Source organism: Columba livia, chromosome 1 (genome assembly GCF_036013475.1).
Source record: "Columba livia isolate bColLiv1 breed racing homer chromosome 1, bColLiv1.pat.W.v2, whole genome shotgun sequence".
In the NCBI taxonomy this organism is placed as follows: Eukaryota; Metazoa; Chordata; class Aves; order Columbiformes; family Columbidae; genus Columba; species Columba livia.
The window spans coordinates 58,795,855-58,812,645 of NC_088602.1; the positions used below are offsets into that span (position 1 = coordinate 58,795,855).

At 38.9% G+C, this 16,791-nt stretch overlaps 1 protein-coding gene across 6 annotated transcripts; it reads left to right on the forward strand.

Annotated features, from left to right (window-relative positions):
* The first annotated feature begins 1,925 nt into the window (after window positions 1-1,925).
* On the forward strand, window positions 1,926-16,175 carry ERCC5 (ERCC excision repair 5, endonuclease). Of its 6 annotated transcripts, none has more exons than XM_065058035.1 (16): window positions 1,926-1,985; window positions 2,392-2,513; window positions 3,111-3,286; window positions 3,804-3,919; window positions 4,022-4,114; window positions 4,824-4,884; window positions 5,744-5,887; window positions 6,764-6,971; window positions 7,235-8,179; window positions 8,583-8,812; window positions 9,197-9,316; window positions 10,185-10,398; window positions 12,137-12,281; window positions 13,119-13,319; window positions 14,120-14,204; window positions 15,532-16,175. In XM_065058035.1, exons 2-16 carry the CDS (start codon window positions 2,426-2,428, stop codon window positions 16,084-16,086), a joined length of 3,381 nt encoding a protein of 1,126 aa, XP_064914107.1. In that variant the 5' UTR covers window positions 1,926-1,985; window positions 2,392-2,425; the 3' UTR covers window positions 16,087-16,175. The 6 variants fall into 6 exon arrangements, with proteins under 6 accessions (XP_064914107.1, XP_064914084.1, XP_064914116.1 ...); XM_065058012.1 differs by having other exon boundaries at window positions 1,940-1,985; window positions 4,824-4,888; window positions 5,748-5,887; XM_065058044.1 differs by having other exon boundaries at window positions 1,970-2,222.
* The last annotated feature ends 616 nt before the right edge of the window (window positions 16,176-16,791 follow it).

Sequence of the window (16,791 nt, forward strand, 5' to 3'; positions counted from 1 at the left end):
ACGGGTTTTGAAGATGTAGATATTTTCCAGATAAACTATTTTCAGGCTTCATTTTTGCAAGCTGAGGAGTCAGATCTTTTTAGAATATTTCAGTGGTGTTCTTTAGGGTACTTCAGGCTTAGATGAGTTGCATAAATGTCTCCTACTTTTCCTTAATAATGATAGCCGCATTTAGGAACAGAGCGTTGTGTCTCTAGTATCAGCCTGCTGCTGTTCTTTAATAGGTGTGTTGTGAGGAACTTAATCTTTACCATCACTTTGTTTTGCTCTTAGGTTGGGGACTCACACTTCATTAAGCAGGTGGCACTGATAAGAAGAACAAAAATCTTTTAGAAACCCCTAGGCATAAGCTAGCAAGACTAGGCCTAATGTAGCGAGAACAGGCATAATGTTAAGAAACCTAACAGAACAACAATAGCTCTATAGAGACTGGACATGAGGCAAAGCGGGATGTCCTCGGTTTGCAAGCTGGGAAGTGTAATGTTCTTTTAAATGAAGAAAGAGTTACATGGCTTTTGCTGAGTAGCAGCACAAAATGGCAATATGCATGCTCAGGAAATCAGGTCAAGAAGCTGATGCTGGGCGCGGGTACCAGGCTGTGACGACACCGGGGACCACTAGAGACCCCCCATGAAGACCCTCGAATACCAAAGAAGGTCTTCCGGCAAAGGGTGGGGTTATGTAAATAATTTATGTTTAATGCATTAACTGAGCAGTAGAAACATGAATAGGTGTATGCAATAAATACCAAGAAGTGTGAATCACACGCATGCTCGATTAGAGGAGTAATCTCCGAATGTCTGGTGCGCTGCAATGAAAGCGCCTGCTTTTTAATGTTTTCAAAACAGCATTATAGAGTCTTTTTGCTGACTTTTTGATATCAGCATCTCTAACAAATGAAAGATGTGTATCCTTGGGGACATGCTGCTGGCACCCGGCAGACTGCCTTTCCATAGGGACTCCTGGGTGGGAGAAGCGGGTGCAGTGAGGCGCACGGGGGAGGTGCTGGGAGGGGAGTGGGAAGAAGGTTGGGCTGCAGGGTGTGTATCCTTGGCATCCTTCTGGTGAATCTTATGAGAACCATGCAGCAGCATTGCCAAAAAACCCAAAACCAACCAACCAAGTGTGTTTTTTTTCTTTTTGCAACGTTGTGTTTGGTACCTCACCTCTGTGCAGGTGAGGATTGGGGTGTATTAGAATGGGGGTGGTTAGTATGTCGAGAGAGGTTCTCCTTCCTTTCTACTCTGCCCTGGTGAGACCACACCTGGAATATTGTGTCCAGTTCTGGGCCCCTCAGTTCCAGAAGGACAGGGAACTGCTGGAGAGAGTCCAGCGCAGAGCCACGAAGATGATGGAGTGGAGCATCTCCCTTATGAGGAAAGGCTGAGGGAGCTGGGTCTCTTTAGCTTGGAGGAGACTGAGGGGTGACCTCATTAATGTTTACAAATATATAAAGGGTGAGTGTCACGAGGATGAAGCCAGGCTCTTCTCAGTGACAACCAATTATAAGACAAAGGGTGATGGGTTCAAACTGGAACACAAGGGTGATGGAGCACTGGAACAGGCTGCCCAGGGGGGTTGTAGAGTCTCCTTCCCTGGAGATACTCAAAACCCACCTGGATACATTCCTGTGTAACCTCATCTGGGTGTTCCTGCTCCAGCAGGGGTATTAGACTGGATGATCTTTCGAGGTCCCTTCCAATCCCTCACATTCTGTGATTCTGAGGACCTGGCGGGCAGCCGCCGGTCTCCTCACTGTGGCCCCTCCGCCTGCGGTGTCCCACAGGCAGCCACGGGGGTCCCCCGGGGAGGGCAGATGGAGCCGCGGGAGGGGTGGCTCCGGGGCGTCTGAGAACTCAGCTCCCCGCCCGCTCGGCAGCGCGCCCGCCATGACAGCCCCGGCCCCGCCCCGCGAACTGCGCTTCCCGGCGGGCTGCGGGGCAGCGTTGGGAAGGCGCATGCGCACACCGCGTGGGGACGGGCCGGTGAGTCTCCGCGGCCTCCCCTGCCCTCCCCTCCCCTCCCCTCCTCTCATCCCCTCCGGGACGGGCCCCTCGTTCCGCCGCTCCGCAAAGCGCCTCAGCGTGTCCCCGGGGCGGGGAGCGGTTGTCCCGGGACCGTGGCGGTCCCTGGAGAGGGCGAAGCCGAGGCTCCTCTGGAGCTGTCGGCCGGCCAGCAGCTGTAACGCTGCGCTTGACGGGATTTTTTAATCGATTTTTCAGGTACCGGAAGGTGCGGGGATCGTCCGGAGCCGGCCCGAGCGGCTGCCGGGGCGTCCTCAGCAGCCCAGCTCGCCTCGGTATTCTCGTTAGCAGTGGTACTGCGTTCTCGTTAATAATGCATAAGTGGATTATCTAATCATTGGGATATTCTTTCTTTTCTTTCTCATAGACCACTCTTCTCTCAGAGTGGCTGAAGAAGGACAATGGGAGTCCAAGGACTTTGGAAACTGCTTGAATGTGCTGGGAGACCTATAAACCCAGAAACGCTGGAAGGAAAAATTCTTGCTGTTGGTATCCTTTAACAGTATAGCTGAGGAAACAGATTTCTGACGGAGATTACTTTAACTCTTTCCCTTATTTCTACACAATCTATTGTGTGTAGTTGTTTTTTTTTTTTTTTTTAAATTAAATCATGGCAATATTTTGATTAGCTTTAATGCTTTATAGTATGTGGAAGATACATTTTTTATAGCTTACTTACACAAATGTTGGGCTGTAGGGTATTGCGCTTTAAAAATAAATGTGCTGCTTTCAGTAGGATTATAAGATGAAAACGTTTAAATAATTTTGCATCAACTTTCCTGTCATATGTACTTGGTTAAATGCTGGAAAGCTGTGGAAAGGGGTTACCCTTCACTTATTTGTGAAAATAACTGGGGAGGTACTGCTTGCTGCACAGTTGTTTCAATTCTGCTTTTCTTGTTGAGGATAATAGTGGCAATAATTTTTCTCTGAAGTTTACAAGTGTTTGGATAACTTTGGCTTTGATAAGCCAAGTCTGGAACAGTGGGCAAAAGCCAATCAGTCAAGTATGTACACTTTATGGAAACTATTAATATGGCATATGCAGAAGATAGCACGTTTTTTTCCTCTTAATGGTTCTTTAAGATATCAGTATTTGGTTGAACCAGGCAATAAAGGGAGCCAGAGATCGTGGTGGTAATTCCGTACGAAGTGCTCACCTCCTCACTCTGTTTCATCGACTCTGCAAGTTACTGTTTTTCCGAATTCGGCCTGTCTTTGTTTTTGATGGAGAGGCACCGCTTCTGAAGAGACAAACCTTGGTAAGTACCTTTGCTGAGTCATTGCAATACAAAATAGGATGCGTGTCTGCTGATACTAAGTAGCCGTTTTCAGTTTCCTTCTTATTCTGCTTGTGATTGATTCTGAGCCACAAGGATGGAGGGTTTGAAGTGCGCTGCTGTGCAAGTGTTCTTTGCAATCCTAGTCTTGGTCAGCTGTTGGAGATGCGGCAGCTCCTTTTTGATATATTGAGAGTTAATTTGCCCAGAAAACAAATTGCAGAGAGGTAGACGATGGCATAAGCCTGAGTCTTGCTTCATAATGGACTTGAACACAACTTTCATGACAATTTGTACTCAGAAGCTGAAAACTGCTCCCAAGTCCCAGAGAGGAAACCGACATAAAGAGATTTGGAGGATCCGAAGGCTGTGTCCCCATTGATGTAGGATGAGTTAGGAGTTGTTCGTAGACACAGCGTACAGAACTATATCATAATTCACTGGATATGTATCTTCAGCGTTCAGCAAAATCTTGTTCGTGTTAATCTTATTTTCACAGGCTAAGCGAAGACAAAGGAAGGAAATTGCCATCAGTGATTCTAGGAAAACTACAGAGAAACTCCTGAAAACGTTTTTGAAGAGACAAGTTATCAAAACTGCACTTAAAGGCAAAAGGCAAGAATAAAAATTATTTTCCCCTTGTTTGTAGGTGGCAGGTGAGTTTTTACGTAGCTGTTAATCAACATTGTATTTTTTTTTTCTTTTTCTTGCCATAAGCAATGAAGCTTTTCCTAGTATTACACAAGTTCGAAGAGAAGAGATTGATGACATGTATGTATTGCCTTCTTTAGAGGATGAAGAGAAGGACAGGTAGGTAGAATTAAGAAAAATAACTGAAACAGTTATAATAAACTCAGGTAAAAGTATAAGCCTCAGGTTTATATTCTGCTGAAAGGCCTTTGACCCATGAAACTCCATAATATATAAAGTATATCTCTTTAATTTATGTTTTCTTTTGGTTTCTTTTTGGATGGTTTGGCTTATAGCTCTGAAAACAGAAGCCTTCTGGTTATATATGGGAGGGTTACAGAAGAAGCTTTCAGCCCACAGATTAAATTTCTACACTGGATTCATGTTTAAGGATGAAAGTGCTACCTCAGTCTCTGTGGCCGTATTTATATGGCTGCATGGAACTGATTTATGCAAGCTTGGGTAGCTGGTCTGGAAATGCAGAGCTATCCATTAGATTACTCTTTGCACAACTTGTAAATACTTTTCTATACTTCATGTGCTGACCATGTAAGAATCAGTTAATGATTTAAACAGCAACAGTTGTCTTCATCTAGTTCTAACTGAGATAAGTCTGCCTTTTTGCTTTCTGTTCAGATCTTTTTGACTTGTGTATGTGTTTGTATGTATATGTGTGTATATGTATGTGTGTGCGTGTGTGTGTTCTTTGGTGTTGTGTGTAGATTGTTATACTTACCAGTGAAGGGTTGACAAATGTCCTTTTACTTAAAATAGGACTTTTACTTTCCTAGCTAAATATCTACATTTTTTTTCTCTTTGTGATTTTTAGCTCAGAGGAGGAAGAGGAAAAAGAATGGGAAGTGAGAATGAGCCAAAAAAAGATGTTGCAGGCAAGTGCATCCTGATTGCCCTGTTACTGTGAACAATCCCATCATTCATGAACTACGCTTAAAAAAAAACAAACAAAGAAGTTAGAAAAAAGTGTTTGGAGGTATAGGTCTTACTATAGCATTACTTATCATGTGAACAAGTTAATTTTAAGTAGTGAATGAACTCCTGCTAATGAGGAAATACGGATGTAATTTTTTCCACTAGAGTACAGCAGAATAGGCATTTCTTATGGTACATTTTTTTTCTTCTTACTGCTTTCTCTGGATTTGTAAAGACAAAATTGTTTTTTGTAATGATATAAGTGAAATTATTCATTTATGCACGTGTATGCACATATAAGACCACATATTTAACAAAATTCCCATGCTTCTCTATATATGAATTGATATTGAAGCACTTTGATCTTTGCATTTTCTTGGATAAATTCCATATTCCCTTCTGATGTGCTGATCTCATGGCAAGAGGAGGAAAGAAATATTTAATCTAAGAAAAAGGCATCATGAATAATAAAATTATCTCTGCTTTCATCAAAGTAAAAAAAAAAAAAAAGAGCTCTTGTAAATGCTGTTTATCTCTGAAGTAGTTCACATTCAGAACGAGAACCTCTTTGGAAAGATAAGATCAGACTAGCTGAGGCTGTAGGACCTGCTTTTGCAATTTATACTAAATATCTCTATAAAAAGAATAAAACGCAGTTTCTTATATACGGTACATCAATAATTATGCACTCTGTTAGGTAGTAGTTACCTTTTTTTTTTTCCTAACTGTTGTTATTTCAAATGACGCTCCAAATGTTTTATTGTCCTTGCTGTACTGTGATATAAAATACATGTTTGTGGTGTTGTCCATGTTTTGTAGGAAGAGTTATGTGAAAATCCTAATTCTGTAGATATTGAATCAGAAGATTTCAAAAAGCTGCCTCCAGAAATAAAACATGAGATCCTGACTGATATGAAAGAATTTACGAAGCGAAAAAGAACACTATTTGAAGCAATGCCAGAGGTAATATTTAAAATAGTTTTCAAGCCTTCGGAATTGAGTGATTACAGTTAATATAGATGAAGACTATGTAAGAGTATCACATCTGAAAAGCTTTATTACCTCTGTATTCAGAATCTTATCTCTTGATTTCCACTAAAATTGGCAGACCTAATTCAGTTTGACAATAATGGAAAAAAAAAATCATGCTCTGTCTCATGCCTCATCAGCATTACACCCAAGATTTCAATTTCAAGAACATTTGACTGATGTGGGTAAACCAGACAGAATGACCACAACTTGGATTCCAAACCCTCACGTTGTTTGAGGAGCTGGCAGCTGTGAAAAGGCTTTTGTAGCTCAGGCAGGTGTGTTACTGAAGCCATTCAGAGACAAATAGGAAATCCCATAATGTCACTTCTGCAACAGCTTTTCAGAGCACAGTTGGGTTTTAAAGGTGTAATATATGTTAGGTCATATGATAGCTTGTGCCCGAGTGTAAGCTAACGACTGTCATAATAAAACCATCTACAGGTGGATTCTGTTATAATTGCAATGTTATTAAGATGGGGACCTGCTCCTTTAGCCAGCAAATTTCGTTGGTCATGTCACTAAGACATGATTGTCACCTCATTGTGTTTAGCCATCATTCAGAACTACTTAATAGTACCTGTCAAAATTGTTGTGTGTTACCAGGCTGGTGTTGCTATGACTTGGCAGTACAGCAGTCAGTAAAAGACAAATGTTACCTGCTTAAAGGAAGCTCTTAAAATTCACTCCAGAGCATGGTAAATGAACTTGCTCAAAAGGCACAGCTGGTGTCTTTTTATTTTAATTGACTGGATTATTGTGTGTGTTTTTTGTTTTCTTTGTGTTGTTTTTGTTTGTTTGTTTTTTAAGGAGTCCAATGACTTTTCCCAGTACCAACTTAGAGGCTTGCTGAAGAAAAGCAACCTCAATCGATGCATAGAAAATGTACAAAAAGAATTGAGCCAACAGCACTCAGGTGAAATCCAAACACAATATGAAAATGAAGGTGGTTTTGTGAGAGAAGTGGAATCTAGCAGGGTATTCTCTGAAGATACTTCTCACTATATCCTAATAAAAGGTATGCCAGGTCTTAATTTTGTAAAACTTCTTGTTTAGTGTGTGCAGTCCGCAGCTATCAGTTTTAAGACAAACCTGAATATTGTTTACGGGTGCATGTAACCAATACTTTTTATGAAATGTGCATTATTCTTAGACATGATTAACTGTGATCTATAAATGTGTAGAAAACTGGTTTATTAATCTTTATATAATGATGTCCATTATGTAAAAAGTATAAAGCAGTTTTTTACTAAAAAAAAATAATGAACAAAAACCTTTCAGGTATTCAAGCAAAAGAAGCTACAAGTGGAGACCTGGAAACTACTGCAGGACCCTCATCCAAAATGTTTGAATTTACTAAACTGATGAAAAAAGATGAATCTCCTGCTAATGCAAAGACAGTTGCATCTGACAAGTTGCAGACGGAGAACGATAACAATGTGGTGACAGCACCACCCTCTCCTCGGACTTTGCTTGCCATCCAGGCAGCTATGGTAGAAAGCAGCTCAGAAGAAGAACGGGGGGATGAAGATACAGGACGATTGAATGCGGACCAATCTGTAGAGGAAGGCAGTGTGTCCCCAAGAACACTGCAGGCAATTCAGCAAGCTCTGAGTGATGGTGATAAAAGGGAGGAAGTTGTTACTGTTAGAACTGATGGAGTGCTACCACAAAGATCAGAAGCGAAGGATTTTCTGCTTAGTAGCTCAGATGAGGAAGATCAGATTCCTGAAGTTAAGGAGGGAAAAAAATTACCTGCATCCACAATTCATTCATCAAACCAAGTGACTATGCAAGGCACTGCATTTGAACAAAAGAATCAGGAGTTGGAAAAAAATCACATTACACCCAAGGACACCAGTATATCCAGAACTGATAATTATTCTTGTATTGACAATACTAGAAAAGGCAAAGATGATGTAGACAAAGAAGATAGTTCCAAAATGGACTTAAATTCTTTGGGAGATAAGGATATAAACTTGTGCACACAGAAGCCAAGCTGTTCCCCTGTACAAACTAGTATAGGGGCTTTAATTAATGCCGAAACAACAGACTTGTCTAAAAAAGAAGAAAACTTGAAAATTTCTGAAAATACAGAGGAAGTAATTTCACAAACAGAAGGGAATGTATCTGAGGTACAAAAGGATGTTAGATTTTTTCCAGAAGCAAAAGGTCTTGAGGAAGAAAGAAAAGTGAAATCACAGTCTGAAGACAGTGATTCTGATGGTATGTGCTTTTTAATTATGTAAAAATATAAGCAAATAGGACCTAATTGTATTTGTAACCAGTTGAAGTTAACCTTTTCTCCTAGTAATAAATGCTTTAAAATACATCTATTCCTACTGATGTACGAGGTGGGAAGATAATCTGATCTATGTTTTCCCTTTGGTGTTATGTTTTGTTATTGAAATCTGAGTATAGAATATGGAGAGTCAGGAAAGCATGCTGTTCTGTACATTGAACTTAACAGGTGTATTAACAGTGAATCACTTAGTTTCTGTAATTTCATAATTCTTATATCTAGTTACTGCATATAGCAAAACAAAAAATCACTGCCCAAGTTAAAAATGCATACAAATACCTCTTTTGAAACAAACTGAAGCTTGAAATCTTTGTTTTCCTTCAATAGGAAGCTTTATTGAAGTGGATACTGAAATCAGTAATGAGGCTGAGTCTCCTCCTAAATGTGATGAAGAACTTGGTGATAAAACAGCAGTTCTGGAAACTGAGGCAGAGAGGCATGATATTGTCACACAGGACTTGCTGAAGGAGTCTGAAGTGCAGTTGGCAAACGATCAGAATGTTGAAAAAGAAGATGGTGGTGAAGATGCAGCAGATGAGTGGCAAGACATCAGTTTGGTAACTTCTTGTTATTTGTTTTGGGCTAGTAATCAAGTGCTCTGTCCCGAAGCAGTTTTTAAGGAAAACTATCGGAGAACTTACTGTTTCATTGCTTTCTCGTGTATGTATTTAAATCTATAGGAACTGATTTTTCTTTAAAGATGGTGGTTAACCATAATCTCTCTGAATTCAGAGGGAAACTTCAAAGTTTTAGTACTCTGATGAAAAGACCTATCTCTGGTCTTATAATTTACTGCATTAGGGAAGCTAATTAATAGAGTGAATGGAAGTGAATTAATGGAGCATATACTACTAGAATAATTGTACTTGGAGACTTAGTGCTTTACTTAACTAAGTATACCTGAATTTTTGAAACAATGAACACCTTGTTTTATTTTTCAGGAAGAGCTGGAAGGATTAGAAAATGACCTTTCTGCTGAGCAGAATATGCTTCATGCGCAAAAACAGCAGCAGGAACGCGTTGCTGCTTCTGTAACGGGACAGATGTTCTTGGAAAGCCAGGTAGTATTTGTTGAACAATTTTGATTTCATATAGGCCAGGGGTGTCATACTCATTTTTACCGGTGGCCCTATCAGCCTTGCAGTTGCCTTTGAAGGACCAAATCTAATTTTAGGACTGTGTAAATGTGGGAATAATTATATTTATACAGTCCTAAAATTACTTTCTGGCCTTTGAAAGCAACCATGAGGCTGATGTGGTCCATAGTGAAAAAGAGTTTGACACCCCTGATAGAGGATGATGTGGTCATCTCCTCTACTCCAGTCAAACATTTTCTCAAAAGCTGTTCGTAACTTTGCTTAATTATAGGTAAGGGATATTTAACTGGGGTTAAATAATGTATTCCATAAAAGCAAATTGTATAAAATGCATCAAAATGTATGTATATCAAAGCATCATCTAAAGAATAACTAGTCTGCCCAGTGTTTTCTACTTGATAAGAAAGTTTCTGATGTGTTCTCATGCTGTTTTCTAAGCTAAGGTGACTTTTTTTATTGGTATTTGTTTTTAACCTGCATCTTCATTTCATGGAGCCTACATAATTCTAACGCATGGACTTTTCTCCATGTTAAATCAGTGGTTATGGAAAGCACAATATTTAAGTATGCTTATGTAATTAAGCTAGTAGATTCTCAAACTGTGTAGCAGCAATATGATCAAGTAGTGCATGAGTTATGAGGCACTGTCTACCCGAGAAAAGTGGGATTTCCCCCTTGACTTAACTGCACTTGGTGCTTTTTAGAGGAAATAAAGATTTTCTATGAAATACTAAATACCAGTGTGAATCTAGCAGTTAGAGTCAAGCAGAAGTATAATCATTGAAGTCCATTTTTCAGATGAAATACGAAGTGATTTTTCTCTATCCTACAGGAGCTTCTCCGTCTGTTTGGCATTCCATATATTGAAGCTCCGATGGAGGCAGAGGCACAATGTGCTGTACTGGACCTTACTGATCAGACCTCTGGGACAATCACCGATGACAGTGACGTGTGGTTATTTGGTGCACGACATGTTTATAAAAATTTCTTCAGTCAAAACAAATATGTGGAATATTATCAGTATGTTGATTTTCAAAACCAGCTAGGTAAGCCTCAGGTGCTGGTTTGTTAGATACAGTCTTTAATAAGACAGTGCTGCCATGTATCTTTTTGAAGTTGTATTTCCTACAGAATTTTGTGTGTTTGTTATTACAGTGCCTGTTCTTTGGAGAGTCTCTAAAGACATTCCATTGGGTTCCTGTTTTTACAGCCAGATGACCCCTCTGATTTAACAGCTATTAGTTCCACTTGGATTTAATATACTGACTTAGTGTGATGATCATCAAAGCTAGAGGTGTTAACTATGGCATCACTTTCTGTGTAAATGTCAGCATGACTTTTCTGACATGGTGGAAAAATTATATTCCATTGTCATCAGATTTATACACTTCTGGAAATCGAAGTTAATTTGGGCATGTTGACGCATAGGGTATTAGAAGAGGATCCAGCATATCCACATCCAGCTGTGTAAAAGGTTTTTCATTTAAGTAGTACTGGCAGCTTTCTTCTTCTTTCAGATTGCTCTTGTGCCAGTCTAATCAAATTGTTGCTAATGATGTTGAATTATTAAACTTCAGTGTCACGTAGTATATTATGGGAAATATGAGTCAATTTTAACTTATGCCTTTTTTTAAGCAGAACTCTTAAAGTCGGTTTTGACATTCTAATGTCTTCTGCATGTAAAATTTCGCAACATTTTTATGTGGTGAAAAAGATGTCTTTGGTTTATTCTCCCAGCAAACTGATTGAAATATCTTTCTCCTACTTATACCTATTTAGGTATGCTCCAGTACTTTACTTGGAAAGGACTGCTGTAAAAGCATGTGTGTGGTTTTTGTTTTGTTTTTTTGTTTGTGTGTGTGTGTGTGTGTGTGTGTTTTTTTTTTTTTTTAAGCTGTTATTGAAGTAATAAACCAGATGATTGATTTATTTATTGGGGAAAAATAGTCACAATCGGTCTTCATGTCACTTTCCTCTGCAGTTTTGTGCTTCTACTTCTTTTCCATGCGTTGTACAATTCTTTCTTGACAGTTGATGGATATTGCTTTGTGTGCTTAGACACATGTCCCTCCTTTTCTCCACTGTTTTCTTATTTTTTTTTTTTTTAATGATTATTTTTTAAGTCTAAACTCCTAAGGCTAATCACTGAAAATCAGACTTGGATCTCATAGTGTACCAATTAGAAGTGGTCAGCTGCGTTCTTCCTTCTTTGTAGCTGTTTCACAGGCTCTTTAAGTCAACTTAATGACTGAAGTAGCACAGAGCAAAAGGCTTCCAGTTTGGGAATGCTTTTAAGATGCAGAGATGTTGATATTATGGCTTGGAATTCAAAACTGAGGACTTGAATGTTTTTATTTTTGATTGAGGTGTTACTAAATTCAGCTCAGAATTAGATGAAAACAGGACAGTAACTGGAGAAACATATGTAAAATAATATCTCTTAGCTCTTTAAAACCCGGAATTTCCCAATGGTCTTTATATTGTAACATTTTAATTTAGGCAAGATGTATTTGCCAATTTAGCATAGTTTAGCACAGCTACTGGTGCTTCTGATGCTTGAGCTAGCTGCAGAGTATCGACACTGCTCCAAAATATAATTTAGCAAATTCTGATGTTGAATTAAATGTAATTTTACAGAGTTAATACCTTTGTGTTCCTTTTGTTGTGCGTGTGTGTTGGTTTTTGTTTGCTTTTCCTTTCAGATAATATATTATTTTTATAATTTGTAAGAGAACAGATGCTGAATCCCCTGGTTTTATTTGGTTTATGCACTTTCTTTTACAGGGTTGGATCGAAGCAAGCTAATTAATTTGGCATACTTGCTTGGAAGTGACTACACTGAGGGCATCCCAAATGTTGGCTTTGTAACAGCGATGGAGATTTTAAATGAATTTCCTGGGCGTGGACTGGAACCTCTCTTAAAATTTGCGTATGTTTCATTGTATTTTGCTTTTTTGTCTCTCCGTAACATGAATATTAGTGAATATACTTTTTTGTGGCTTAAGCACGCAACAAAACAAATTAGCGTTATTAAGGAGACTACGTTAACTGTTAAATATCTGACTCCATTATATCATTATTTGAAATGGCAGGTAAATAAGGTGACATGTTGATACAGCAATTACAGTGAGACTAATGAAGACGGTAGAACAGCTATAGAACTGTGCAACGGCCTCTGAGTTCATTGCAGAGCTGGATCCCTAGTGGAGTGGAGGTTGTTTATCCCTGAATTTGTGAGAAGGTGCTGTAGCTTGCTCGTAGAGAAAAAGACTTGATGACTTGATGAGTGAGGAATGGATGACCTGGAAAGAGACAGACAGGTAGGCTGTGGGGAAGAACAAAATTTGAAGAAGGCCAAGCCAGTTGTATTAGCAATGGCGAGGATGGTTAGAAGCCTTGATTTTGTTTTGATTTTAACCAAAAAATCTCCAAAATTATCATTTTATATGGAACATCCCTCCCAAGTGAGGCTGAATTCAGGGCCTTCTGAATGTAGGGCTTCTGGCAGCTTACGGGGAATCCAGGTGATGTTTGCTACTGTGGCTTACAATGGCTGCATTTACTCTATGTGTTTTGTGATTTCTGTTTTCAGATTATATGTCCCTTTGGCCATTTTTATTTGAAATTTCCCACCTCATCTCATGCAGTAACTGAAGTAGGGAGACTAATCAAGGCTACTGAAATTAGCATGGTGGCTCTTGATAGTCCAAATTGTATTTTATGTAGGCAAATAAATACTTTCCTTTTTTTTTTTTTTTTTCCCCAGTGAGTGGTGGAATGAGGCTCAGAAGAATAAGAAATTGAGACCTAATCCACATGACACCAAAGTCAAGAAGAAGTTGCGGGAGCTGCAGCTTGCTTCAGGTTTCCCAAATCCAGCAGTGGCAGAAGCATACCTGAAGCCTGTGGTGGATGAGTCAAGGGGGTCATTCACCTGGGGGAAGCCTGATGTAGAGCAGATCAGAGAATATCCTTTTACTATAGGGCTGCTTTACTTGGCCTGCGAAAAGAGTTTCATAGCTGGACCGACTAGTTTGTTGTGATGTTACACTTCTGTAACTGTGCTGTGTCTACTTCTAGACTTATAGTGGGATTGTTTGCACACTCCTGATGTACATTTGCTGTCTTTCACAAATGAGTTTCAAAACCTAGTCAGAAATGGCGATTCAGTCTGCGCCTTGTCCCTAGTCATTCACTGCATTTCTTGCAATTATGTCTGTCTCTTGCATCTGCTGCAGCTTGAGCTGCCGTGGATTATTAAAAAGTAGATGGCAATGCATGCAGAGCAAATAGTTTTTTAAATGGTAAATAAAACTTCTGATGTGTGCAAGTATAAAAGTAAGGTTTATTTGTAGCTATTTTGCCTTATGGCAGTACTGTATAGCCAGAATGAGTTCTGTGTTCACTGAGACATGCTTTTGGAAATTATGATATTAGAGAAGTTCTATAACTAATAAAGATCTTAGAATGTCCTGAGTTGGAAGGGACCCACAAGGAGAATTGAGTCCAGCTCCTGTCTTGACATATGACAACCCCAAAATTCACACCATGAGATGTAACAGTGTGATTAAGATACATAGTGTAATATTGGAACCACCCCTGTAAGTCAGCTGTAATAAACTTAGAGTGTTTTCTCTGGTTTTGTAGTAGAAAAAACTATGAAGTAGAGTAACTTTCCTCCAGACATTATTTGAGGAATTTTCATTTATGTGTTTACAAAATACTAGTAGTAATAGCCATTTTGTAAAGTTCCTTAACTTTCTGCACATTCTGTCAGGATCACTTTGGCTGGACTAGGACAAAGGTAGATGAAATCCTTTCGCCTGTGATAAAACAGCTGAACCTGCAGCAGGTAAAGCATGTAAAACTATGTATAGTTTAAGGGTAACTGGAAAACTGTAAGAAGCATTTTAAAATGAACAGCAAAACTTTAAAATACGTTTCTCAGAAACTGGGATTTGGTCGTGATTTTTTAATTTTAACATTTATATATTTTTAGAAGTCATTAAACTTGCTTCTTTACGCTTCATTTCCATATGATTTGGATGTGCTGTGAGGCTCTCTACATAATTTCAATTGTTGGTTGCACATTTTGTTGTCTATCAAGCACCTGTCTCCAGTCCAGGATGCTGGTTGTTCTGGATGTAGCTGAAACTACAGGTACCTCAAACACCTTTAGTACTTTTAAAAGGCACTGTGCTGTCTCTGGAAATTATATATAAAAATGCCCTTAAGATTTTGGTGGAGTGAGACTGCCCATTGGGTGCCATGTGTATCTTTAGAGAAGGAGTGCAAACTGCACTGTTGGTTAAGTGTCCATGAATAATATTACTCTGATTTCCAAATAACTGCTGTCAACTTTATAAAATTTTGGAGTGAATAGTGGTGCATTCTGTGATAGTGTGAAAGTCAGTTGTAAAACTGATCACCAGATTCTTTTCTTCTTCTGCTATAAGCAAGATAGATACATGGTCTAAACCAGTCTTCTAGGTTCTCTCCATCGCTCAAAGGAGTGAAAGGTACCAAAACCTGTAGTTAAGTCAGTATAGTTTGACTGGAGCATCTTTTGTAAGCATCTGTCTCTCTTAGACAATTTTACGGAGAATATAGATGACTAGCTTAATCTATACAGCAAGCCTAGCTGTGGCTGGGTAACACAGACCCATTGTGTGTAACTAGTACTAGTTCTCCTGTCAAATCTTGATACTGTAATAGCATGTGTTACCATGAACTAGAGTAAAATTGACCGAATTTTGTTGCACTGGCATATGCAAATGTCAAGTGCACTTACAACATTTGCTTAGTAAACATTCTGTTGTTTTAACAGCTTGAAGCTAAGGATGTATTTGAAGGACATATTTAAGAGCACTACAGACATCACTGTTTTAGGGTTGAAAATAGCAACATATGTCTGATCATTAGTGCCACAATGTTTATAAAATTTCACTGGAGTTGGTTTATTATTTAGTTTCTGTAAAGGTTTTTGTTACATAATTTATAATAAAGTATAGGTATTACTATAATAATGCATCTTATTGTTCACATCTATTTGCATGCGTACTAATTTTATTAGTCCCTTGTCCTGCTTTATTTTGGCATGCTTTAAATTATAGCTCAGATAACAACTGAGTTCCCATCACAAGGCATCCAGAGGTGTTTTTCTGTTTTATTTTTGGTAGACTCAGCTTCGAATTGATTCATTCTTCAGACTAGAACAGCATGAAAGACAAGCTATTAAAAGTCAAAGGCTACGCAGAGCTGTGACTTGTCTGAAGAGAAAGGAAAAAGAAGAAGCCGATGAAATTCAGGAGGCTGCTGCTGCTATGGAGATTGAACTTAAACAGGATGAGGAAAGGAAAGAGAAAAGTACTGCAGGCTGTGCACATCATCAAGCGCTGGCAACAGAAGTCCAAGGTGGAAAGAGAAGAAGGAAACATTCAGATTCTGGAAAAGAACATTTATATGGAGGTGGTTTTATTGGGAATTTGCATCTTTCAGAAAGTTCTAGTGACTCCTCAGTAGCGGAATCAGAAAGCAGAGGTTTAGGCAAAAGCAAAAGGAAGAAAAATGTCTCTACAGTTGGGACAGCGGACCATAAAGAGAAAAAGGGATGTAGTAGCTCAAGTGACGAGGATGAACTGGGTAATGTAGTCATGGTGACTGCCAAACCCGTGTTTGAGGGCAGAAAAAAGAGATCACGGAGTAAAAGAGCAATAAAAAAGAAAAAGTCGTAAAGAAAAAAAATCTTTAAAAAGACTGTGTTTTTATGACTTAAGCTTTGTAAATATACTGATGAATTTTTGATTAAAAATAATAAATTATCCCTATGTGTCATGCATTTTGTGTCCAGAACTTAAATAGGAGGGATTTAAACAAAAAAAAGCAGCACATTTGCTCATGCAGACATAGATTAGACTTTGAAGTTTTCCGTTTTGAGATTTTAAAACTGAGCCCAAACGTCACGTCCACTCATTTGTATTCTAACTGAGGCGAGAAAGCTGCTAAAATCATGTGCAAGCTGTTGCTCCCTTAACTTCAAACTTACACGAAATTTTGAAAACTACTTGGATTGTTTCTAGCTACTGAGAGAAGGAAAATCAGTCGAATTAGTGTTGTTTTCCTTATTCCCTGTTCATTGTTCCTGTCTCACAAGTTTTGTGCTTAAAGTAATGTTGCTTATTGAAGGATTCATGAGACAATGTAAACCCTTCTAAATTCTCATGGAAAAGCACACAGTACAGTAAGTCCTTATAGAATCTGAAGTGCAGTAATTGTTTATGTTTGAAATGTAGATGTCAAGTTTCTAGACGTGGAGTTACATGAGCATGTCCAAAGACAGAATTTGTCTGCAAAAGTGATTTTCAGAGGCAGCACTTAACACTGGATTAATGTGTGAGAGAAACACTGTGTTAAGCTCAGAATTCCTCCCCACCTCACCT